The sequence below is a fragment of the Carettochelys insculpta genome, chromosome 5 (genome assembly GCF_033958435.1).
Source record: "Carettochelys insculpta isolate YL-2023 chromosome 5, ASM3395843v1, whole genome shotgun sequence".
Classification (NCBI taxonomy): Eukaryota; Metazoa; Chordata; order Testudines; family Carettochelyidae; genus Carettochelys; species Carettochelys insculpta.
Window position 1 is genome coordinate 84977132 of NC_134141.1, and position 24401 is coordinate 85001532.

At 44.3% G+C, this 24401-nt stretch overlaps 1 protein-coding gene across 2 annotated transcripts in view; it reads left to right on the forward strand.

Annotated features, from left to right (window-relative positions):
* Positions 1-15262: 15262 nt before the first annotated feature.
* Positions 15263-24401, forward strand: part of HEXB (hexosaminidase subunit beta) — a 30988-nt gene continuing 21849 nt past the window's right edge. Inside the window, exons 1-6 of one of the 2 annotated variants that reach the window (XR_012645768.1) lie at positions 15263-15566; positions 16192-16343; positions 17724-17789; positions 19131-19177; positions 19475-19585; positions 22922-23023. Coding sequence is in view for 1 of the 2 variants with exons in the window: in XM_074995432.1 (XP_074851533.1) it covers positions 15295-15566; positions 16192-16343; positions 17724-17789; positions 19131-19177; positions 19475-19585; positions 22922-23023 (750 nt within the window). In the remaining variant the exon portion in view is untranslated. The remainder of the gene's footprint in view (positions 15567-16191; positions 16344-17723; positions 17790-19130; positions 19178-19474; positions 19586-22921; positions 23024-24401) is intronic. The other variant, XM_074995432.1, reaches the window with a different exon arrangement.

Consider the following 24401-nt stretch of genomic DNA (forward strand, 5'->3'; position numbering starts at 1 on the left):
TTTTAAGTTGATTATTCATAAATGAAGCATGTGACAAGCCAGAGCTAATCACATTAAGCAACCTCTTCAGCACTTGGCACAGCTCCATTCCAGGCTGCTCCAGCACACCCCTTTGCAGCCAGGTGATGTGCTGCAGATGGTTCCTTGTTCCCTTCACCCACCATCTCAACAAGTGCAAACAGATGAGTAGGTGCTAAAAATAGTACCCCTTGGTGGGGATCTCATTTATTAACAGAAAAGCCAAAACAGAACTTTCACCCAACAGCTTAGCTGAGTAGCTACATCCTTCCTAGTCCATTTACCCACACCTGAGTCTAGGGCTCACCTCTGCCCGTGCTCTTTCCCCAAGGATTCTTTCAGTTCATCTCTGCCCCTGATTTTAGATCTCTTGCCCCTACTGGAGTCAGGGATTCAGTGATCACAAGCATCTGAAATCACTACCAGGAGTGGACAACAAAGGAGGAAGTTCTTACAATTTAGTGACATCTGTTTTTATTGCTGACATGATATTTTCACTATGTTGATCATTAGAACCACTGTCTGACACCTTCTACTAGTTCCAGTAAAACTAGCTTTATGCAAAACATCCCAAGTAATGGCAGAAGCTGGGCTGATCAAAAGACATGTGAAGTAATACAGGTTGAACCTCTGTCATCCAGCACTCTCAGGACCTGGACCAGTGCCTGATGAGAGAATTTGCAGGACCATGGAAGGTCACTATTGTCTAGCACATAACCAACACTTCCATTGCTTACTGAGCTCTTAGAAGACATTTAGGAGTAAATTACAGCTCAATAACAGCACAGAACACTGAGAGCCAGGTCTGGTGACTGTTAAACTTTATGGGACCAAGGAAAACTTGGCCACACCCATGATAAGTGGTTGTCCAGCTAACTAAAATCATAACAGATTATGAATGTTGCCAGATGAAAGAGTTCTGGATTAGAGAGGTTCGACCTGTACATTACATGGCTTTCCTTTGCTGCACGTATGGGACACAATCTTTAGACCCCAGAGAACAAAAGAGATTGTTTATAAACTTCCAGGATGGAAAGGAACATTTGTTAATGGCGTTTATTACAAAGAAAACAACAGTACCATTCAGACGCAATCAAAATCCCCATCAGCTCATGGCAATAAGGCGACTTCGAAATGGCCACGCAAATGGCCATTTCAAAGTTTACTAATGAAGTGCTGAAATGCATATTCAGCGCTTCATTAGCATGCGGGCGGCTGCGGCACTTCGAAATTGACGCGCCTTGCCGCCGCACGGATCATCCCCACGGGGTTCCTTTTCGAAAGGACCCCGCCTACTTCGAAGTCCCCTTATTGCCATGAGCTGATGGGAATAAGGGGACTTTGAGGTAGGTGGGGTCCTTTCGAAAAGGAGCCCCGTGGGGATGAGACGTGCAGCGGCAAGGCGTGTCAATTTCGAAGTGCCGCGGCTGCCTGCATGCTAATGAAGCTCTGAATATGCATTTCAGCACTTCATTAGTAAACTTCGAAATGGCCATTTGCGTGGCCATTTCGAAGTTTGGGGCTCGTGTAGATGTAGCCAAGGATAGATGTGCTATGAATACTGGAATATTGTTTTGTATGCTTACAACTCACACAAGTTCAGCCTTCTCTCACTTCATGCACTTTCCCCAGAGTCATCTATAAATCAACCACTTTGAACTTCACATGCAGTGTATTTGGTATTTGTTCTTGAGGCTGTATTGGTTTTAATCAATTACCATGTAATAAAATAGGTTCAAAAGAGAACAGACCAAAGGGATTTAGCAAACAATGAATTTGCCAAAAAATGCATTTTGCCAAGCTATGAAACTATTCACATGTATGGACAGAAAAAAAGCGAAAGCCAGTATTTTAGAAATGTCATTTTGTCAACGTTGAAACTAGCCATTTTGATATTTTGTTTAGACCAACACTTCAAATTGAGATTACATTTCAAAAAGACACCTCAAATTGGTGTTTGAAAGTTTCATTCAGCACAAGTGAAATTTTGTTGTTTCATTTTGGCAAGACAAACGGAAAACATTCAGGTTTAGTTCAAAATTAAATCCACTTTTTTGGGACGTGTAGTTTGGCTAGTGAAACCAAAAGTTCATTACTCAGCTCTAATTAGAAATTAAGATCTCAACTGAGGAATCTGAAAATTAAATAAGGGACATAGAACAAAAGAGATTTCCACAAAGAAGGAAGATAATAATAGGGATGTGTTGTATAGCTGATAGAGCAGAGTCTACGAGTTACAGAGCTGGGCACAGTCCTTATCAAAGTAATTATGAGTAGGGTTGACAATAGCAGAGATCTTAGAAGGTGAAGAGAGGCAAAGACGACTAGAAAATAAGAGTATTAAAACTATTTACTTTGAAATTCAGCTCAGGAAATATCAGCCATAAAAATAAGGTGGATGGAGTAACTGTTGTATCACACACGTTAAATTCATCCCACTGAGCCCCCAAGCAGGACTATAAAAACAGAAATTGTGCAGGTGGCTTACATGCAAAGTTATTATCTTAATGAGAAAATGTGAAAGGCTGGAGAATAAACATAAAGGAATAATTATTTCATAGAGCCATAAATTTAACAGAATACAGGCCTAGTAGGGACATAAACAACTGCAAGATCAAAGGATTTATGGATCCCATTCATTGGAATAGTTAAAGAAAATTTATTAAAAGAGGTCTCTTTTTTAAAAAGCCATCTCACAATAAGTGCATAGTTTAATGTCATCTTAAATTATATCTGCAGTTTTCTGACAGATTCACTTGCTTTTTCAGGTTTATACCTGACACATTGACAGTTTCTAATCAATGGGATACAACTCCCTTTGAGAGTTATTAAAATATACCTTGCATTTAAATGCAATAAAAAGCATGACTGAACATGCCTCTGTTCTTCATAACACATAAATACCACATCTGGTCCATAAAAAAAACCCATGCCTTATACAGCAGTTGTGTGGATGCCAGATCTGTATTATTACATAGGACTGTTTTATCCATTTAGCCTACTTTTCCATATGTTTTATTACTTGTAGACAAGACTGCTGTCAAAACTGTGGCTGAAGTTCACTTATTTCAAGGAGTAAGAGAGAGAGGGTTATGCTACATGAAATATTTCTGTGAGCCACTGACATGGGGTGGGGAAGTCTTCTTCACCCATTACACTGAAAGGGATACATTTATGTACTGCTAACTGATTACACTTCAAAGGCTGCACTTTTAGAGATGCACTTAGTATTGCCCATGTGAGCACACACATCTCCTAGAGCTGGAAGGGACCTCAGGAGGTCATCTATTCCAGTCCCCTGTCCTCTTGGCAGGACCAAGCACCATCCCTGACATCTATTTGCCCCAATCCCTAAATGGCTCCCTCAAGGAGGGAACTCACAACCCTGGGTTTAGCAGGCCAATACTCAAACTGCTGAGCTATCCCTCCTCCCACACAGGCACCAATAATGGGTGGCATTGTCTACTAAGAGCAGACCAAAGAACTAATTTAATTGAAAGTGAAAATATTAACGCACACAGTATTGCCAACCTCAAATGTTCAAAAATGCAGGAGTAAGGCCTCAGAAAGTCAAGACTCTGGCCAAAAAGTTATCACTTTTTTTTTGAACTAGTAAATATCAGCTGCTGCTTAGGCTACATCTACACTATGAGATACATTTGCATTTATTAAAACTGATTTTGTAATGCTGGGTTTTATAAATTTAAATTTGATTATCCTCGCCTCCCCAAAGTTGACATTGCTGCCACACAAGCACCAAACACTGACTGCTGCAGCAGTGCATTACGGGAACTTATCCTATATCACCCCAGTGCCATAGCATTCTGGGTATTTTCACTGGTGCAGCATGGGAAAAAATGCCCCACAAGTGGTTTTGGGTATGTAATGTCCTCCTTATTCCCCTCATGTGCAAAGCAAACCACCATTTTTCTAGGAGGAAAGAAGGAAAAGTAGGGCATCAATAAAGATTGCCAAATTACCTGAAATCTGTTGCTTCTACAAATAAATTGCTTTTCGTAACTGAATTATCAAAGATTTTACAAAAAGCAGCAGGTGTCAGCGTCTTCTCAAGTGGCTCTCCAGCCACTGTCCCCACTCCCTTGATTACATATGATCCCCCACCCCCCAAAAAAAAAAAAGACAGGAACAATGCAAAGCTTGAAGAAAGAGTAGGATAGTAAAGCTTGGAAAAAAGAGATTTTGTGAGGCAGTGTTTTGGACGTCGCAGTCCATTACACAGCTTCTGTGCCCTGGGATCACCCAGCATTCTGTGTCTTCTCAACTGGCCTTCTACCCACTCTTCCCTGTGTTAAGGGGGTTAGGAAAAAGATTTTGGGCTTTCAAAGTGGGATGGGGCTGAACTTGTTTACTTTGATAACTCGGATAAAGTTTTTTTTAAAAAGCAGCAGGTGTCTGTAAAGGGCTCACAGCACAGCAAAGTGTCTGTGTCTGTGTCTTCACTGGCTCTCCATGCACTTTTCCCTGTGTTAAGGGGACCAAAGTGTGAAGAAAGAGGACAGAAAAGGTTAGGAAAAAGATTTTTGGCTTCCAACTACACTACCTAGAGTTGTCCAACACCAGGGAAGGGGCTCACCAAATTTCAAGAAGTGGTGGTGCTCAGGTGGGGGGACCAGCACCGACTTACTGCCATGGTGCTGGACCCTCTCATCCCATTGGATGGGTTGGCTGCATTGGAGGATGATGAGCCTGTTGAAATCATTCCCTGAAAATCTTCTTTGTGATGGAGTGCAGAGACCATGTCTGCTGAGCCAGTTGAAATGGTCCCCACGGCGGCTGCAAGCCCCCAGAAATATTTGACAATATGGGTCTGTGGCTGCAGAGCCAGTTGAAATGCTCCCCACCCCAGTGGCAGCAAGCCTCCAAAAGTATTTGTGCTGGGGTGGGGGGGGGGTCAGTTAAAGCAGTCCCACCCCCCAGGCAGTAGCAAGCCCTCCAACCCCCCAGAATCTTAGCTGCCAAGGGACACCTTCCCCCAGTGGCAGCAAGCCCCCCAAAATCTTTCCCACCCTTGAAGCCTTCACTGCGTGCAAGGCAGGACATGGTGCTGCCTGGCAGAATGGTCTGCACCGAACAGCAGGTACGTCCTTTTATTGAGTATGAAGCTAGCCACATGATGAGGTTGGGTGTGGGAAAGACCCCGACTGCATGGTGTCTGTAGGAGAGGGAGGGGGGTCCTGCACAAATGTAAACCACAGAAAAGAAGTATCTCAGCCTCTCTTTCATGCAGAACCCCCCTGTCCCCCTCCAACAGCCTAGCTGCCATGTGGTGTGGTGGGGCAGGGGCTAGCACCAGCACTAAAAAAAAAAAAAAAAAAAAAAAAACCAAAAAAAACCACCCAAGTGATCAACTTGCAGAAGTAGAGACAGAACCATGAACTCCATATTGGGGCTATTTTGAATAGGTAGATGCATTCACAGTGCTGATACTAAAGGAAGAATACAAGTATAACCCCACAGCCATGGGCTTCCTGGTGCTGAATTCAAATTTGCGGGCGCACACCAGGTGAGCAGCAGAGATGGAAGTGGCCAGAGCAGAGCACTGTGGGGCACTGGGGGATACATATGGGACACCCCAGAGGCTAATGAAATTGATTTTAAAACATGGCACTTCCACACTGGCCTTTAAAATGTGAATTTGATGCTACACCCACCTGGTTTTGACAATGTTATGACACTGATATTAGCGCTCCCTAAATCAAGCTAATGGTAATTACAGTGAAGACACGCTCTCGGTACAATTGAGCTAACTGCCTTAAATTCAATGTATCTCGTAGTGTAGGTGTAGCCCTATTTTGCTTTTGAACCTGTAGGTTTGCTTTCAAGCTTTCCTCCACAACAGTGAGGGCTGGGACTTCTTTTTTCTTCCCCGTTTGTTTGTTTGTTTGTTTAGTTTTTGTTTTTGAAAAAAAGCAGAGGTTTTTATGGAATCATGCGACTTCTGATGTCGGAGCTTTAGGACACACGCCAGATATTGTAAGATCTGTAATAAATTAGTGAGATCTGGCACTATTGTCAAGTTAATGTATAGTACAATGAAATATTGGATGAAATACTGTGAGCTATACTATGTGGTGAGATGAGGGAAGGGAGGAGGTCAGACTAGAGGACCACAACGGTCCCTTCTGACATTAATATCTATTGAGGAAGAAACACTTGCAAAGCAGGGATTTAAGGAAAAAATCCTATTAAAGTCCATGAACCTCTGTTGAATAACTTTAGAATATTCATGGAGTTGCATCACATCAAACCACACCTAGTATCCCTATCTGCACAAACCCTCACAAGGGACTAGGACTCCACTTCAGACACTTTGCAGTAGTATATATATCATGTGTTATTTCAGGCACACAACCCACTTAATTTATGTCTTCCATGATCCTATTAGTGACAGGTGGCACCCTGCCTTTTTTCCTCCTCTCCTTCCTTCCCCCACCAGCTATATTATCCCTGGATTCTAATTGTTTCTCTCTCACCCAGCAGATGTTCCTCACATCTGTCATAATGGTGGCAAGCAAGTTCCTACCTGTTCTGAGCATGCACCTCGGCTAGGTAGGAAGGCTGTTGGCCTTCTCTAGTGTTGGACTGTGTGATCAGTAGGGAGATGATGTGGTCAGTTCTCCCCAAACCAATGGGCTGTCACGGAGGAAGGGGATAGTGGGGTGATAAGGATGAAGGTCTCACCAGGTCAGTGGAGTGGTGAGCCTATCCTGACTGGGAGGTAGGAAAAAGAAAAGTCTGTAGGGTCCCTTATACTGCCAGTGCCAACTGCTCAGACCAACAGCTGTTTTGTACCTCCTCCCATAAACTATACCCAATGTCTCTCCAAATGTATCAGCTCACTATGCTTAGCAAGATAATTCTTTGGCATATACCCTACATTTCACAAGTCACGGACGCATTTTACATAAGACTTGTTGGGGAGAAGGTCTCTACATCACCCCATATGCCTACTTTAGCAATGGAGCCCAGCCACGTATTTCTTAATCCATTTTTTTCCAAGGGTTCCCCAAGGCAAAAGGCTAGAAACTTAAGATAAATGCCTAGATTCTTCTGCACAAGATCCAGAGGACAGCTCTGTCAGCAAAAGGATCAGACAAGCTTGGACTTGATTTAATTGGTTTAACAGCAGCAGGAGTAATCCCACCATTAAACCAATTAAAGAGAGTCCTACTCTTTCAGTGTGGCAGGGTGCTGGGAGCTGCCACTGCCGTGCTGTACATGGGGGGAGCGGGAGGGCTGGGGGAAGCCACGCAGCTTTGATGAAGAGGAGATGGCAGATGGCAAAGGAGCAGTGGGGGGAGGCAGCACATGGCGCTCCTGGGTAAGGAAGTGAATCTTGAGCTAAGCCTGGAGGCGGTTTGAGACTGCAGGGGATTAAGCCTGGGGGTGGGGGCAGTTTGAGATCCGTTGGGGGTTCTGGCACCTTTTTTTTTTCCCTGAAAAGAAAGCAGTGCTGCAGGGCCCATAGCAGTGCTGCTGATCTGGAGGTAGAAATTGTCCCCAGATTGGAAATGGTTGTGGGTGAGGACAATGCACACAGCTCAGCCACCAGATGTGCTGGGGCAACATCTGGGATGGTGTTCCTGATGGCTTGTAGTCCATGTTCATGTGGAATATTGGTGTAAATCATGGCAAGGATGGTATTTTGGGGAAGATTTTCGATGTTCTGTAATTTTCTCAGGAAGTCATTGGTATCTCAGAGATAGTTAGGAGTGCTGGTAGCATAGGGTTTGAGGAGAGAGTCAACACAGCAGAATAGTCCACTAGTCAGGGTGCCAATACCTGAAATGATAGGGTGTCTGGGCTTTCCAGGCTTATGAATTTTGGATAACAGAATAATCCTGGCTGGGGCTCCAAAGGCACGTCTGTGTGAATTTGGTTCCGAGTAGAGGCAGGGAGTTCCTTAAGCAGATGATATAGTTTCTTTTGGTATCTGTCAGCTTAGAGGAAAGAGGTCTGTAAAATACAGTGGTGGTTGTCTAACTGCCTCCTGTTCATAGTCTGACCTGCCCACTTTGTCAGCTGGTTTGATAATGTCAAAGTTAATTTTGAGGCTTTATTTCTGAGCACAGCAATCTCTCCTCCCATTCCCTGAAACGAAAGTCTTCCTGCCACCGTTTTCACCCTGCAGAGTAGAACAGGAGAATTCCACCTTAATGATGACCTTTGTTCCCCAAATGGAGCAGCTAGCTCAGCTGTCAGATACTTCCAAAGTTATGACAGGGGAGGGGAGAATACCTTCAGACTAGCAGAGATCCAAACAGTGAGCAGAGCTGTCACAGCAGGCATTGTAGGATACTGGTGGAAGTCAGTTCTGTTGACAAAACAAACAGCAGCATTTACACTGATGCTTTGTTGCTTTAACTTTGCTGCAAAAGTTTTTTGCCTCTTATTGAGGTGGTTTTATATTGTCAGCAAAACAGCAGAGTTTTGGTGTCAAAAGCAGCTTTGTAGCATGTACACCGCTCATGTTTTATTGGCACAAGCTAACTTTTGCCAACAAAACCTTGAAATGTAGACAAGGCCTAATAGTACACCTACACTTAAAAAATACACACAGACACTCCCCAAGCTATGCAGTATACACTCTACAGACTCAGGCTTGCAGGCATTGTGCTCAAACACTAAAAATAGCCAGGAAGATATTCTAACTGAGCTCTGGAACCCACTCCCCACTCTGGGCTTCAGAGCCTGAGTTACAGCCAAGTGGGAATGTCTACATGGTTATTTTTAGCACTATAGTGTGAGCCCCAGGAGCCCAAGTCTGTAGACTTAAAGTCTGAGACTTGCTGCCACAGGACACTGTTTTCTGCCATGTAGACATACCATAAGAGACACAGCACAAAGCTTGTACCCCTGGGGATGGAACAGTTGTGGAGGTGGCTTTATGCTACATTTGTAGTCCAGGTGGTTGTGAAAGCCAAAATGGCTCCTGGTCTAACTTACAGTATCTCCCTGGACACCATATGGCTTAGTAGCACAAAGCTGGAATGGCCCGTAGAGGAAGATTACTTTAGCAGAAGCATTTGCTAGCAACAGCAGCACAGAAGCGTGGTAATGTCACCGCAGCAGAGGCTGCAGCTGGATTCACCATTCAAACCTTGCTGCAGCTCAGCCCATGTGTCCTTTTTAAAAAACTAAAACACTCTTAGTGGTGACTTGGGATTTCATAGTCTATTTGGCACACTATGACATATTCCTGCTCCATGAGCAGGGAGGGTCCCAGAGCCAAGTCCAAAGTCTACACTTCAACTGTATAACGCGGCAGGCAGAGCCCCACGAGCCCAACTCAGCTGACATGGGTCACCTTGGGGATGTTACGTTGTGGTGAAGACAGACCCAATAAGATGAAAAAGTGCTCAGCTTTGGAACTGAGGGTGCCTCGCAGCTGCTAACTAGCTGTCCTTCCCCCCATTTCTTTGGAGAAAAAGCAAAGGATTTCTCACCTTCCAGTCCTGCCTTCTTCACAGTTACTCCTCCTACTCCGGTCCTCTACTACGTTTTCCTCTGCCCCTTCCCCACCCCCCAACATCCCTCCTTTCCTCCAAGTTACTAACCCCTACAGGATTCTTCACAAAGCAAAGTTAAACAAACTCAAGAAGTTCCCACAAACCAGAACTTCTCTAAGAAGCAGAGGTTAGAATCCAATCACACAAGTCCTTCAAAATAAGGAAGTTACAAGTTCAGCAAACCTTTGATGTCCTTCCTGGGGTATTATTTGAGAAAAATGCAGGTGAGGATGGGGGCAAGTTGTGTCAGGGTATAGAACATTATGTGTTTATATTATATCCTGCAAAGTCAGAGGGGGAGAGTAGCAAAAAGTGATGCATATAAATTTATGAAATGTCATACACAACTGCCCCCTTTATCCCATAGTAAATGACACCCTGGATGTCTCACCACCCACACATCCCATTATCCACTCCCACCAACAGGCTACGCTTCCCCAAATTGGTATAAAGGGAGCGAACACATTTCTCAGCTACAATACATGCCACTAGCATGCACTACAGCACAAAACCTGAACTTCGACCTTTCCCTCAGTACACGTACATGTCACATGTGCTGGCAAAGTTGGTGGTTTCTAATACTCTGAAGGGAGTTCAGAGGATAGAATTCTCTGTTTTGAATTACTTGTGTGGGTGAGTTTTTCGTACTCATCCTTATCTAGTTTTAATGAAGCTTGCTTTGTAGGAGCTGCATTTCACAGAAGAGTCAATACAATAAAGGCAGCTGACCGTATATGTGGAATTGCCTCATAGGTCTAACTGGCCAGTTATTTATACCACACTCATCACAGTTTGACTCCTTTGAAAAGCGTTATTAAAGGAAGGCAACTTTCAACAATATGGATTTCGGATCCTTTAGAATTGTCTTGTTCTGTGTCCTCTCTCCTGACCAAGACAGGACCCTTGCAGCAAAGTCTGCCCAAAGTACACAACGCCTCACCTGCCTGCAATTTTTTATCTTCACATTCCTTTGAGCAGCCCTAGTCTGCTTTAACAACAGCTTTCTTAATGTTTAATTTAGCAGTGATATGCTCCATCATGGATCGCTGCTGAGAAGTTGACCATAAGGGATCTTGGGACCTTTTTGTTTTTTTAGTGAGTTAAATTGCTACCTTCTCATCCAATTACTTGTGTGCAGTGCTTGAAATGCCTAATGCCCCAAACCTAATTTGTTGTACAGGCAGACTGCCGTGTTGCCTGGAACTCTCACCAATATCAGTGGGTATCCAGGAGCGTCCAGCTGTCAGACCATGTGCAATATATTGTACAATGGAGGCCAAATCCATTAAGTACTCCTGAATTTCACAGTCTTCTATTTAACCTTACATGTCCTCTGTCTTAAAACCACAGCCAGCAGATGGAATATGGGATCTAGTTACATTGCAAAATTGCAAACACAAAACAGTGTGGAAAAAAAAATCCATGGAAGTCCTGACTATCTGAGGCTATTAGATATACCAACACACTTTTAGAAAGCAAGGGTGTTAATGAGGGCCTGATCATCAGCCGGAAGTAAAATCCACAGAAGACTCCTATCTACATTCCTAACCAGGATTCAGGTACAGTTGGAGACTGCCACAAAATATACTACAACCTCCAGTTTTATACTGAACTCAGTGCATTCTGGACAAGAACTTTGGGACTTTATTGAATACTTGGTACATGCCCTGCAGCTTGATGTGCTCCATACAATGGCAAGTATTTATTTTAATGATGACTCTGAGGACATGAGTCTCATGTTCTTAAGGAGTTCAGTGATCTTAAACACTACATCATTAGTTTTAATCAAGTTGACAAGTCTGTACATCAGCAATATTGGGAACTGCATTGAAACTTACCTTAGAGGCTTCAGTGCTAGCCAATTATGACCCTCTGTCAAACCTGTGCACACTCCATCAAATTGAAGCCAGCATTCCAGACCTTGCACAATCTGGATTAGGTGAGGAACTGAGCATGCTTTAGTGACAACTGATGGATGATCTCCAGCCAATAGATGCAGGGCAGACAGCTGTTCTTGTACTTCTGGGCCTTTCTTCATTGTTTGACACTGTTGATCATGAGATACTAGGATCCTGCCTGAATGGAATGGCAGGAGCTCAGGGTAACACACTAAGGGACTGTACATAAATCCTGTAGCATATATTTTGATGGCTTTCAATACCTTTGTAACACCAAAACAAGCATTCAAAATGAAGGATCCTTCCAATGCATTACAATATTTGTGGACAGCCCCAAAACAGATTGCGTCATTCTTGGACAGACACACCCACCGGGTAGTGATGGGATACTGCCCATCCAACACTAGACCTCTCACTTTCAATCCTTGTCAGTCTTCATTTCTTTTTTTTGGGTCCCTTTCAGCATCAAGCAATTAATAGGTGAACTGGTCAGATGACATGGACTCAAGTGCCAGCAACATGCAGAAGACAAACAATCCTACCTAACCTTCACTACATACAACCAAACTCCTCCAGTAAGATAGCCCAGTGCATGGGTGAAATCAGCTCATGGAGGAAGAAATGGTGGCTGAAGTTGAACTTGAGCATGGAAGGGATGTGGGTGGTGGGCAGAGGAAAGTATCCTGAGCAGTCAGCAGCTATGGTGCAGTCTCCTCTGATAGAAAGTTCACTCCAAAATTGATAAATGCATTGTCTAGAAGCACTCTTGGATTCCTTGATGAAACTGAGTTCTTATATCACAGAAGCTGCAAGAAATGCTTTCTATGACCTCCAGGTGGCTGGGATGCTGACAGATCCTGATAAGAGTAAAGGATGTTTGTCATCAGACTTCACCAGGGCCTGGGAAAGTGAGAGGCTCAGCTCTTTCCCCACCTGAAAGGATGGGACCTCAAGCCGAAGCGATTAGACTGGTGTGGCAGGCTGTTCAATCCATCTTCCTGCTAGCCCAGCTGCGCATGGCTTCTCTGCAGCAGTAGGAAGCTGAGCACCCCACCTGTTGTTGCTCTTCATCCTGCTGCCACGGAAAAGCAAGGCAGTATGGGTCAGGAGGACTGCATGGTAGGGTACAGCAAAAGAGGCTGCTATGCCATGCTGGCTCCCGCTGCCCGTGTAGTGAGCAGGGAGGGGAAGAAACCCCCACCGCTGCTGTACCAAGCTCCATAATCCCCTGGGCCATGTTGATTGGGGGAGGGGATAAAGGGGCTGGGGGTGTTGCCTGAGGCCCTGCACTTGAACTGGAGGGGGCTGCTCCAGGTTCCATACCCGCGTCAGGATGGCTCTGTTTTCATGGCTGGTAGGAGGTGGGCATGAAACATGCCGCAGAAGAAATTAGGAATTGCTGTATGGAAGGAGATGCAGAAAAGAACAGAGGAGATTTACAGAAAGAGTCAAGAGGAAGAGAAGCAGAGAAGAGGCTAGAGAAAGAAGATAAACAAATGACAGAAACAGTTGTGGGCCTAACAGAACTTATTTTTTTCCCCTGAGTGATGAAAGCAACTATTAAACGTTGAACAAAACAATTAATCTCCTTGATATCTGTGTGAATTTTCTGCTGTCACTGTGAACATTCCACTTTACATTATCTGGTATGTATGGTCCTGAATATACAATGGAATACAGAATTCCTGCCTCTTCTCCAAATGGGTTAGACACCCCTACCTTATATGGCAAGACACTGTGTAAATTCACATGCTGCAATAAACAGTTACTAGATTAAATCATACACATATGTGAAGAGCTGGGATGAGAACCCCACTCTACCAACTACACAAATGTTGGTCTCCATCTCCCCCTAGCAGCAAGTGTTGGTCTTAACACTTTTTGTGAGCCAGTCACAAACATCACACCAGATCTACCTAACTTGAGTTGAGATTCAGGCTTTTCAGAAATATGTCAAGTCCTCAGGACAGCCTCTGAAAAACTTAGGATTGTTAATAGCAGGCACCTGTGATGCAGGGACCTCTTCATGACAACTGGCAGAGGTCACAGGAACTGCACCAGATTATGAGATTCCCTCAATCAGACATAGGCAAGTGATCTCTCTTATGAGAATCAGTATATGTAATAAGATGTAAGTGCAGATAAATTATTTCCAATATAGATAAATAAACCCCATAAATATTTTCAAAGGCTTGAAGTTAAGGCAAATAAATACTAGATGTTTATCTTCTTGTCCAGTAATTGTGCATTGTCTGCTTCACAATGTAAATCTTTTCTAAACCACAGCCTAAACAAGAGTGCAAAAACCAGTAACATTGTGAAATTTCCAAGACAGGGAAAAGAGCAGTGCAATGCCCTTTTTCAAGGGAAAGGAAGGCACACAGAGGGAGTAATGAGAGGAGTTCTATCACCAGAGCACAGAACAAAAGTAACTCCAAACCAAGCAAGATCAGATGGTAGACACCAGTGCTGGAAAGGGGTTGTGATGGAGTAGGGGGAGTGCATGTGTGAGACAAGCAAAGCAGCTCCCAGCGGGTACAGATGACCCTGAGGCTATAACCTAGGCTGGCAGGTAACACCTCTGCCCTGAACAAAGAGGAGGCTGAAGCCGAGCTGGTTTTGAATCAGAGGTGGCAGTTAGAGGCTGGAGGGAGAGGGAGCTGGAAGGCAGCCAGCTTGAGGAGGGGGGAAGCTACACCCCACAGGGGCACCCCTCAGGCTCCTCTCCCCAGGACGGGTTGGAATGACTGTCTGACTGCTGTACTGACACTTTTGTGAGAAACTGGGCATCTGTTGCCTAATAAACCTCCTGTTGTACCTGCTGAGTGAGAGCAACAAAGGGTCCTGTGGCACCTTATAGACTAACAGAAAAGTTTTGAGCATGAGCTTTCGTGAGCAGACTCACTTCATCAGATGCTGTGCTCACAAAAGCTCATGCTCAAAACTTTTCTGTTTGTCTATAAGGTGCCACAGGACCCTTCGTTGCAGTTACAGATCCAGACTAACACGGCTACCCCTCCGATACTCGACTGCTGAGTGAGAGTCACTCCTGCCAGTGGATGGGGACCCCTGAACCCCATCACAGGGGTAACCAGCTCCACCAACTTCTGCATTCACTTGGGCCAGAGGATGTGGTTTTACTGAAGTTTACTGGAGCGGAGGGGTTTTTTAGCCTTTAAAGGGCAAAGAAACTGAAGAAAGCAGGAAGTCGCCATGCATTAGTCTGTACCCTCACAAAACAAAACACAGCCCTGCAGCACCTTAAAGCCTACCAATATTACTCGTTAGGTGATAAGCTTTGGTGGAACACACCCATTTCTTTAGCATTCTCCAGATCTGAGGAAGTGGGGCTGCCCACGAGAGCTCGACGCCTAACTAATAGTATTGCTACGCCTTAAAGGTGCTGCAGCACTGCTTTTGTTTTACTGGAGGTAAGGAGATCCCGGCCCCTGGAGGTCGGGCACGTCCGCGCCCAGGTGGCCCCACAGCAGCCCCGCCAGTGGGCGGCTACCAAACCCCTCACAGCGCCCAGGCTGGCGGCGGACCCCGCGGCTTAGCGCTGCGTCTGCGCAACTGGACTGGGAAGGACCCGAGCGGGCAGCGCGGCCTGGAGCTCGGCTGGCGGGGCGGGGACAGGGCGCAGGCGGCTGCAGCAGCAGCTTCACCGGGAGGCCACGCCCGCACCAGGCCGGAGCTGGACAAGGAACCAACCCCCTGGCCTGGGCCCCGGGGCGGAGCCGCCAGCGCGGCTCGCAGCCAATGCGGAGGGAGCGCGGCTCGCTCGTGACGGGTCGGAGGCGGAGCCCGAGGATGGTTTGACCCGAACGCTCCAGAGGCGGCGCAGAGCTATGGGTAGAGCGCGGCTGTTCCTGGCGCTCCTGTGCGCCTCCGCGGTGCTGGCCGCCTCCAGCCTGCACCAGCGCCCCCCGCTGCCCGAGGAGGAGGAGGAGGAGCAGCTGGAACTGGGCGAATCCCCCGCTGGCTCCCTGTGGCCTCTGCCCCGCTCGCTCCGCATTCTCCCGCGCCAGCTCCACCTGGCCCCCAGCCGCTTCCAGGTGGTGCACGGCCCAGGCTCCACGGCCGGCCCCAGCTGCGCCCTCCTGCAGGACGCCTTCCTCCGGTGAGCTGCCCGGCCGACACCCCGCGTCGCAGCTGGGGTGGCGAGGCTGGCTCTGGGCCCAGCCCGGATGTAGGGAGGGCGGTGTCTTTCCTGCACCGGGGTGAAAAAAGCAGGGCCACAGTCCTGCCGCCGACTTCCCCTTTCAGCTAGCCACAGCCTCAAGCACCAGCCCTTGGAGCCGCTCCGGACTGGTTTTATAGCGTAGCTGCGCACTGGTGGGTGGGGGCAGTGGCGGATTAACAGAAGGTTAAAGGGGCAGTTGCCCCAGGGCCCCCAGGCTTCAGTGCGTTTGGACAATTCGCTTTAATAGAAGAAATGTCATTCTCGTTTTAAATTTGCATCATTTATGCCTCATGAGTAATGAGCAGCATGAATGGATTTTAAAGCATAAATAATATTACATTTGTATTTTAATATATGGAGGGGAAGGACTTGTGACTCTTGTCCCAGGGCCCCACCTGTTCTTAATCCACCCTTGCATGGGGGTGAGCATGACAATTCGGTGCCATCGGTCCTCAAACAGAATTTTTCCATCTCCGTTTTACTGGCTGTGGTGATGAAGGGGGAGGGAAGTCATCACTACTCACTTCAGAGCTTCCCTCCCTGGCTTTGCTTCTTTGTGCAGATATTACAACTACATCTTTGGCTATTCAGAATGGCAAAATGAGCACCAAAGGCCGCTTCCTGCTGAAGCAGAGTTAGTGCAGCTTCAAGTCATAATTAGTTCCAAAGACGCTGAGTGTGACAGTTATCCCAGCATCGCCTCCAGTGAGGCCTGTGAGTATCTGACATGGTATGAATTGTGGCTAGTTGGGGAATGAAGAAAAAGTCCATTGGAATCGTGTGCTCCAGCTTGCTGGAGCTCAGCTTTTTAACATCTATAGCTCTAAGTCTAAGAGCCAGTCACAGTTTCTTCACTAGCACTAGTTTTCCAAGCACACGCGCGTTAGTGGAATGTAATAGTTAGCATTTCATTTCAAGGTTTGTTGCAAATGCTGCAGAGTAACAATAGGCTCAGCCAAGCTGTAAAAAGACCTTGAAAACCTCTCTACTTGCTGCTTTTATAGCTCTGATGAGTTTTTGACTTGTGTTATCAGATAAGTTGGTCAGTGACTTCTTCAGTTTACATTTCAGGTAAATAGGTTTCATGGTAGAACTCTATGTCTAAGCTTGACCATGATTGTGGGAGTGCATAGGTACAAATATCTGTAGGCCAGAGTGAAAGGCAAGTTGTGTGTATGGTCACTGTGAAATCCCTGATGGTAGGAGGCAGCGGGGATAAGCTCTGACAGCTGGATTCTTTTCCCAAGGCCTCTTCCTACCTGAGCTTTTTAATCACTTCTTCTGCCTTTCCCTGTGGCAGCAAAAAGGTCCCGTAGCATGGAGGCAGCAGGATGCTAGAAATAGCAGCCATAGACGGGGGGAGATAGTGCTTTGGTTCACAGAGAGCAGTGCAGAGTATATACCCTAGGGCTCAGGTGTATAGGGAACACTACTTAGCTAAGCAGTGCCTCACTGTCTACACTGCTGTTTATACCTTTGCCAGCTAGGTGTCCAGTGTATGTATTTACCGCTTAAGTGCAGACCTACCCCTAATAAGAATTCTTATAGATCCTGTAGTAACTGGTACTTCCCCATATCTAATGCTGCAGTACTAGATTTAGAAATATTTTTCAGTACTTAAATTCAAATACCAGAAGGTGTGGGGTGGGGGAAATTGTTTCTCAGTCTTATTTCCAGACCTACTTCCTTCTTGAAATCACAACATATGCAGTTGATCATAGCATAAAGACTGTAGTGTTTCAATCTCAAATACAGGAAGTATTTATTGGAACAGTTTTCCTGTTCCAACCTTATACATCTATTTTCTTCCCTTCCATTGAATGATCCTTTTCAGTAGCCTAACAAATTAAAATTTTCATTACTAATAAATATGCTAGTGCATATGCAAAAGGACAAACAAATGTAAGTAATGGTACACCATCATTGCTTTTATGCAATGGAAGTCAGAGTTAAAAGCTTTACAAGGAAAAGTTTTGTGGATATGTAGAGTCCTGTTCTCGTACTATGTCAAAGTCATTATAGTCTCTCATTTGATGTTAACTAGTCCATATTTTGTTGAGTCAATAACTTGTATTTTGTTAATTTCCGTCAAAGATCAGTTACTTGTAACAGAACCCGTGGCAGTACTGAAGGCAGAAAAGGTCTGGGGTGCATTGAGGGGTAAGTGGACATTTGATATGCTGCTCTCTAAATCTATGTGTACACAAAGGCTGTGTCTACACTAGCCCGACTTCGAAATGGCCACGCAAATGGCCATTTCGAAGTTTACTAATGATGCGCTGAAATGCATATTCAGCGCTTCATTAGCATGCGGGCGGCTGCGGCACTTCGAAATTGACGCGCCTCGCTGCCGCACGTCTCGTCCCGATGGGGCTCCTTTTCGAAAGGACCCTGCCTACTTCGAAGTCCCCTTATGAAGTAGGCGGGGTCCTTTCGAAAAGGAGCCCCGTTGGGACGAGACGTGCAGCGGCGAGGCGCGTCAATTTCGAAGTGCCGCGGCCGCCCGCATGCTAATTTCAGCGCGTCATTAGTAAACTTCGAAATGGCCATTTGCGTGGCCATTTTGAAGTTTGGGGCTAGTGTAGACGTAGCCAAAATATCCTGAAATAGCTATAGCGCATCTTTGAAAGGTGCCTGTTATTTGGAAATAGTTTTTGAAATGATGCATGCTATTTTGGCATCCCTGTACTCCTCATTGCAGAAGTAATAAGGGATGCTTTGAAATAACATATTTTTGATATTTAGTACTGTTTAGACAGTGCCAAATGCCAAAACAGCCTATTTTGAAATAAACTTGAAATAAGATCTAAAGTTTAGGGTGCCATGTAGACATAGCCTAAAGGTTTCAATATCTTAGAGGGAAGTATTTTGTTCTCGATTGTATAATTACCCCAAACTCCTAGAAGCATACTCTGAATTGTTTCTGGTGTCTTAGTGACAACTGCTATCAACATTTTATCATATTGTTTAAGGTTTGGTTGTCCTACAGCTTGTGGAGAAAGGATGTTGCCCATTCCTTCTTAAATAGAAACTGACATTGAGGGTTGACATTGAATCTGGAATGTCTCCCATTCCATAACTTTGCTCATATTTTAAAATAGAATTGGGCTTGTTAGTGTCTTTTAATTTCTTGGCTCCTAATAAGTTTCGTGAGATCCTCTGGAGGGCTGAGGGTTTCCATTCCTTTACAACATTAAATGCATTAAGACTGTGTCATTGCACCAAATTAAAGTTAATATACATGGAATAGTGGAGAGAAGTTAACTTTGTCTTCAAAATTGACAGTTTCTGCTTCCCAATTAGTATAATTCAAGTTGAGTCTTGAAGGGAACAGAGATGGAGTGTATGGTGGCAGGGAGAACATACCTCAAAGGATGCCTGAAACATGATTTTTAACTATGTAAACTAGTCTGACTGGTGATGGTCCTATGCTTGACTGTGTTTTAGTGACGGGAGTATTTCCTTGTGCTCCACAGACCTCAATCTCTTTGATTCTTTTAGGTTTGGAAACCTTCAGCCAGATGGTTTATGAAAATGAGTATGGGACTGTGAGTATAGCTATTAACTAAAAACGTGTTCTTTGTAGCAGTAGACCCACATGCTGCTTTGTTGAAGAGACATTACTACAGATCTTCTAGACTAGAGGCTGCACAGATGTCCCTCCCCATGATGCCTCTGAAGCTGGTTACAGTAGACTTCTCACTTGATGTTTGGTTAACATAAAACCTTAGAGTTATTTTCTGTTTGAGCTGCATTTCTGTATGCTGCACAGAACTTAATGGTAAATTTTGACAGTCTACTCTAAAGTAACATCTTTTTATTTCTTCAAATTCTGTTTTTAATAGTTCCTTCTCAATGAATCAGAAATCACTGACTACCCAAGATTTGCCCACAGAGGAATCTTACTTGATACATCAAGACACTTTTTACCAGTCAAAAGTATTCTGAGAAACCTGGTATGTTGACATTTTGTAATAACTAGTGGGTTTTCCTCAAAAGTCTGCCCCATTTTTGCTGCACACCTTACCTTGACAAATTTCACTAAATCTGTCCTTAGAATATAACTTCATAAAAAATCGTAGGTGATGGTTTATTAGGAAAGCAATCTAGTGTTAACATTTATTTCTAGGCAACGTAGAATTGCCACACTTGTCCCCCTTTGTAAAGCTATCTTGGTTCAATTTTCTTTTTGTCTGAACACAAAGCCTACTTTAACTTGTACATTTCAGTCTTAAAAAGAAAGCGATGCACTGGATTAACAGGTGGAAATGTAAATTTTGAGCAAAGTGATTATCAGCTGGCACAAATACATTTCATAACTTTATTTAAATGCAAGTGGCTACACTAAAGGACTAAACGGAAATGTGATTGGACGCTATAACTTGTCCAATTTCTATATGCGTACAAAGGTAAAGGCACTTTCAAAACCAGCTATTTAAAACACGAGCAGAAAATGTTCTCTTACCACATAATAGTTGTCAAACAAGTTGAATTTATCAAGTAGTAGATGATAATGTATGGCCTTCACTTATGTAAGGGGGTGGTCAAAGAGTGCTTATGAAATTTTTAATTTAAGGCTTCACTTTAGTTCTGTGGGAATAGAGCTTATATAGTGGTTTGGTGGCCCATATAAGAGGACTTGGAACAGAGAAATTTGGGTTATTATATCCTGATGTAGTGTAAGAGCCTGAACAAATCAAAATCTTTCTTCTTCCACTTCAGAGTGAAAGGGGAAATACATGCCCCACTTTGTAAAGCCATCCTGAGGTTTAGTGTGTTTCTTCTGTCAGATCTTTCCTGCTATGCTGCTCCCATCCTGGTTGTCTCCCTTATCCCTATACAGAGAAGACATTTGCCTCAGGAAGTCCTAGCCTCAGGTGTGGAGGAGTTGATTGATCACCCTTACTTTTTTGAGGAGTTGATTGGTGGTCCTTATTTCCTAATGAAACCATTAAGTGACCTCTACATGTACATTATGATCCTATAGAGAGGAAATTGGCCACGAGTTGAGGCAGGGGAAGAGATGAAAATGAAATACTTGTAATAAATTTTATAAAATATCTGAACTGGCTCACAAATGAAACAAAATTGAGGAGTAGAACCAATTTAAGTGATTTTTTTTTTTTTTTGGGTACATCTACACCTACCAGGAGGTCAGCTTGATCAGGGTAGATCTTTCATGGTTCAAATTCGCACTTCTAGCAGGAATGCACAAAAATCACACTATCAGGCATTAACAGTTGACCCCATACTCCTCATTCTCATGAGGAGTAAGAGAGGTAGATGTGAGAGTTTCTATTGTCAAGCTCCCTCAGTGAGGGCAGCAAGATAATTCGATCCCAGCTATGAAGTTGTCATAGCTGTAATTGTGTACAGTAATCCCTTCAGAGAGACACATTCAAAATGTTCATATCTCACGTTTACATGAGAGCGGGGTGGAGGAGATAGTGCTGTGGGGTGGGCTGGGGGTCCCCTGCTGTCCCATGGCTGAAAGCCGGCTGGAGCCAGCTGCGGGGTTCCCTGCAGCTGGAAGCTGGCTGGGCTCCCAGCAGCAGCTCCAGATAAGGCTGCTGCTGGGTGCCCCTCTCCTTGCTGCTTGCAGGACCCAGGAAATTGCCCACCTATGAGCCAGTCAGTTTCTTGGGTCCTGCAAGTGGCAAGGAGACAGGAACCAAGCCTCAGCCTGTTTCACACCTCCCCACCACTTGGAAGCCCAGGGGTCCCTGCAGCCTGGTTCCCCTCAATTTGCACGAAAATTTGTATTACGCAGAGAATGCAACCCCTGCATAATTCAAGGGTTTACTGTATCTAGGATAGACTTTAAGATATAGAGTAGGCCTGCCCTTCACTGCTGTCTTAAATAATGGTGACTAGTAGTGTCCCATTTGATTGTATTTTACAAAATGAAGCTTACTTCAGTGTAATTTGTTTTAACATTCAAATGGGTTTTTGTTAAAAGTTAATCTTCATACACTAATCTTTTGGATCTTTCAGGAGATCTTGTAATCTGTTTGCCAAAAACATGTTCACAGTATTCTGAGCGCACATGGTTTTTGGCCTCTTTAAGAAGGCTTTTGTTCCGTCAAGCTGTCTCTTCTGTGAGCTGTGCAACTGAGAAATGACGTGGATGCTCTTGACAACCTACCCTTCCCAAATTGGGTGGTGTGTGTCTCTTTCCAGCCTATTAAATAGAGTCTGTGAAGTTCAGACTAATGGATACAAACTGCAGCATATACTAGCCTGCTGCATTGTAATTCACTTATGTAGATGCTGTGGACAAAATTTAAAAGGTGCCTAGTTTGCATATCTTTTCAGTTTGCCCTCAGTGTCTAACAGTGGAGTTATAGCATTTTAATGCTTACTGTAGTTCACACTCCCACAGTCCAAATGGTGAAACCATGTAGATAAACTTTACTAGGTCCCCCACCACCACCACCCTGACCTAATCCAAGGTTGAGTCCACTCTAAGGGTAATTCATCTGAAGGAACAGCAGTGATGTTAGACCTGTCTATCTCAAACGTTTCAGGATCATGTCTTCAAACTGATCAGTATTATAGTGGAGAGGAGTATACACCTCCCTTTGCCCCCACTGCAACAATTTATTTGTAAGAGGAAATACATGCCTGGGAATCACGTATAGAAACCTTTGAATGCGAGACTAAAAAGCTCACTTTTTCCTGCTGTTTTAAGACTAAATTGTGTGCTTAATTCTGGAGCATGGATGGAGTAAATTTTAAAATAGGGGATCGGTAAAGTTAGGGCAAAATCTCTTTCACTGTTTACTGCAGTTTCTGTAATAACTCAGATTTATGAGCTTTCTCTGTGTACAGAGTAAGACAAATTTATCTGGGGTGTTGGTCTATTCGAGGCTGTGTTCCTGTGTGTGCTCAATGGCCTTAGAGCTAAGCCCTCCCAGAACTGAGCTGGTTCATTATTTGTGGTGTTCTGCTGGCAGCTGTTACCTAAATTCTGTGCCTTGTCTGCGGGAAGACCAGAGCCCTGGCCCAGCAGAACAGAGTCATGGGGCACCCCAGAGGGTAGATAGACCCAGTGACGTGACCCGCACACTAGGTGACTATCGCAAGGGGAACCTTGTAATGGAATCAGTCATGCAGACATAAAAAGCATGTACAATATGTATTTAGGGTCCAAGAATGTGTGGTAGGGTAGGTAGTACAGACACTTTGCAGTGCTGTGTAGGGCACTGGAGGATATTGCAGGACCAGTAGTATCATCTTTCAAAGCAGTGAAGTGCTTAACTAAAATGTTAGTCTTGCATTTTTCATTACAGGATGCCATGGCTTTTAACAAGTTTAATGTTCTCCACTGGCACATTGTAGATGACCATTCATTCCCTTACCAGAGCACCACTTTCCCTGAGTTGAGTGATAAGGTGAGTCAAACATATCAGTGGACTATTTGAATTCTTTGGCATAGAATCCTCTCTAATGTAATGTTTAGGCGCCTGTCACAGGGGCACCATTCAAGATTAAAGGGGCAATGCCAGGTGAGAGATCAGGCTGCTGGAGCACCTGAAAATTTTAAAGTTTGTTGTTGTTTTTTTTTTTCCTTCACTTAGTAGGTTAATGTTCCTGTCACCTACCTTCTATCTAAATCCTATATACAAAAATGAAAATTAAGTATTAGATCTACTCAGCTCTAATACTGTCAGTGGTTTGCCTTAAAATTTTAAAGTATATTTGTAATCTTGAATACAACAGTTTGGCATTCTAGAACAATCCAGATTACTCGCTGTCATTTAGACTACTTATTTGTTGAAGTTCACCAAGTTCAGAATAGATAATTTAACTTCTGGAAACATCCTACTAGGGCAAGAGCCCAAGAGTTTGTACTGCCCCTGCCTGGGGCTTTAGGGTACCACCCCACTACAAAAAATAGACCAGAAACTGACTTTAAACAGGAGTTTAAACAGGACTTTAAACAGTAACCTCCAAGTTACTTTCACAGCATTGCCAACCCCAAATGTTCAAAACCCATGAGATTGGCTCAAAAATCATGATATTATGTAAAAATAATTGGCTTGTTTTAGTTGCCTTCTGCTTTTGAGCCTGTAGGGTGCATTGGGATCCCATTCTGAAGTTTTCTTCACAGCCATAAAGGCTAGAAACTTTGTTTTTCTGAATGCTTCAGCAAGTAGAGACCATGAAAGTGATTACTTCAGCCTTCATTCTTAAAGAAAAATAATCATGAGACTAATGATAAAAATCAGCTGTATTGGCAACATGGCTTTCACTTCTGTCTAAAGCTAGTTACTTTCATGAAGACTTACTCAATCACTATAGTATTCTTGCAGTTCTTGTGGAAGAATGTTTAAAACCAAACACCAAGAAGATTCCACATTTTAAAGTTGAGGAGAAAGAAATTAGTCTTCTGAGGCATGTCAGGGCACTGAAAGCAGGAAAGGAACAAACAGGTACAGGTGGTCTGGGCAGCAGTTCCTCTCTCTCAAAAAAATTGGAGGGTGAAATCTTTCAGTCCTTAAGCAAGTGAAGCATCTCTTGCCATCAGCACCTCCAGGTCATAGCTATTAACATGTATTCAGTATTTATGCATTTCATACTCAGATATTTGAGCCATCTTATCCTAAGCTACACATTTGACATGCATTGGCTCAGGAAGTATGTTTTCCAGCATATTCTCAGCACACTGATGATGCCAGTGAATAAGAGTGATCAGCCTGGGCCAGACCAGTGGGCCATCTAATCCACTATTTTGGCTTCCAGCAGCGGCCAATGCCACGTGCTTCAGAG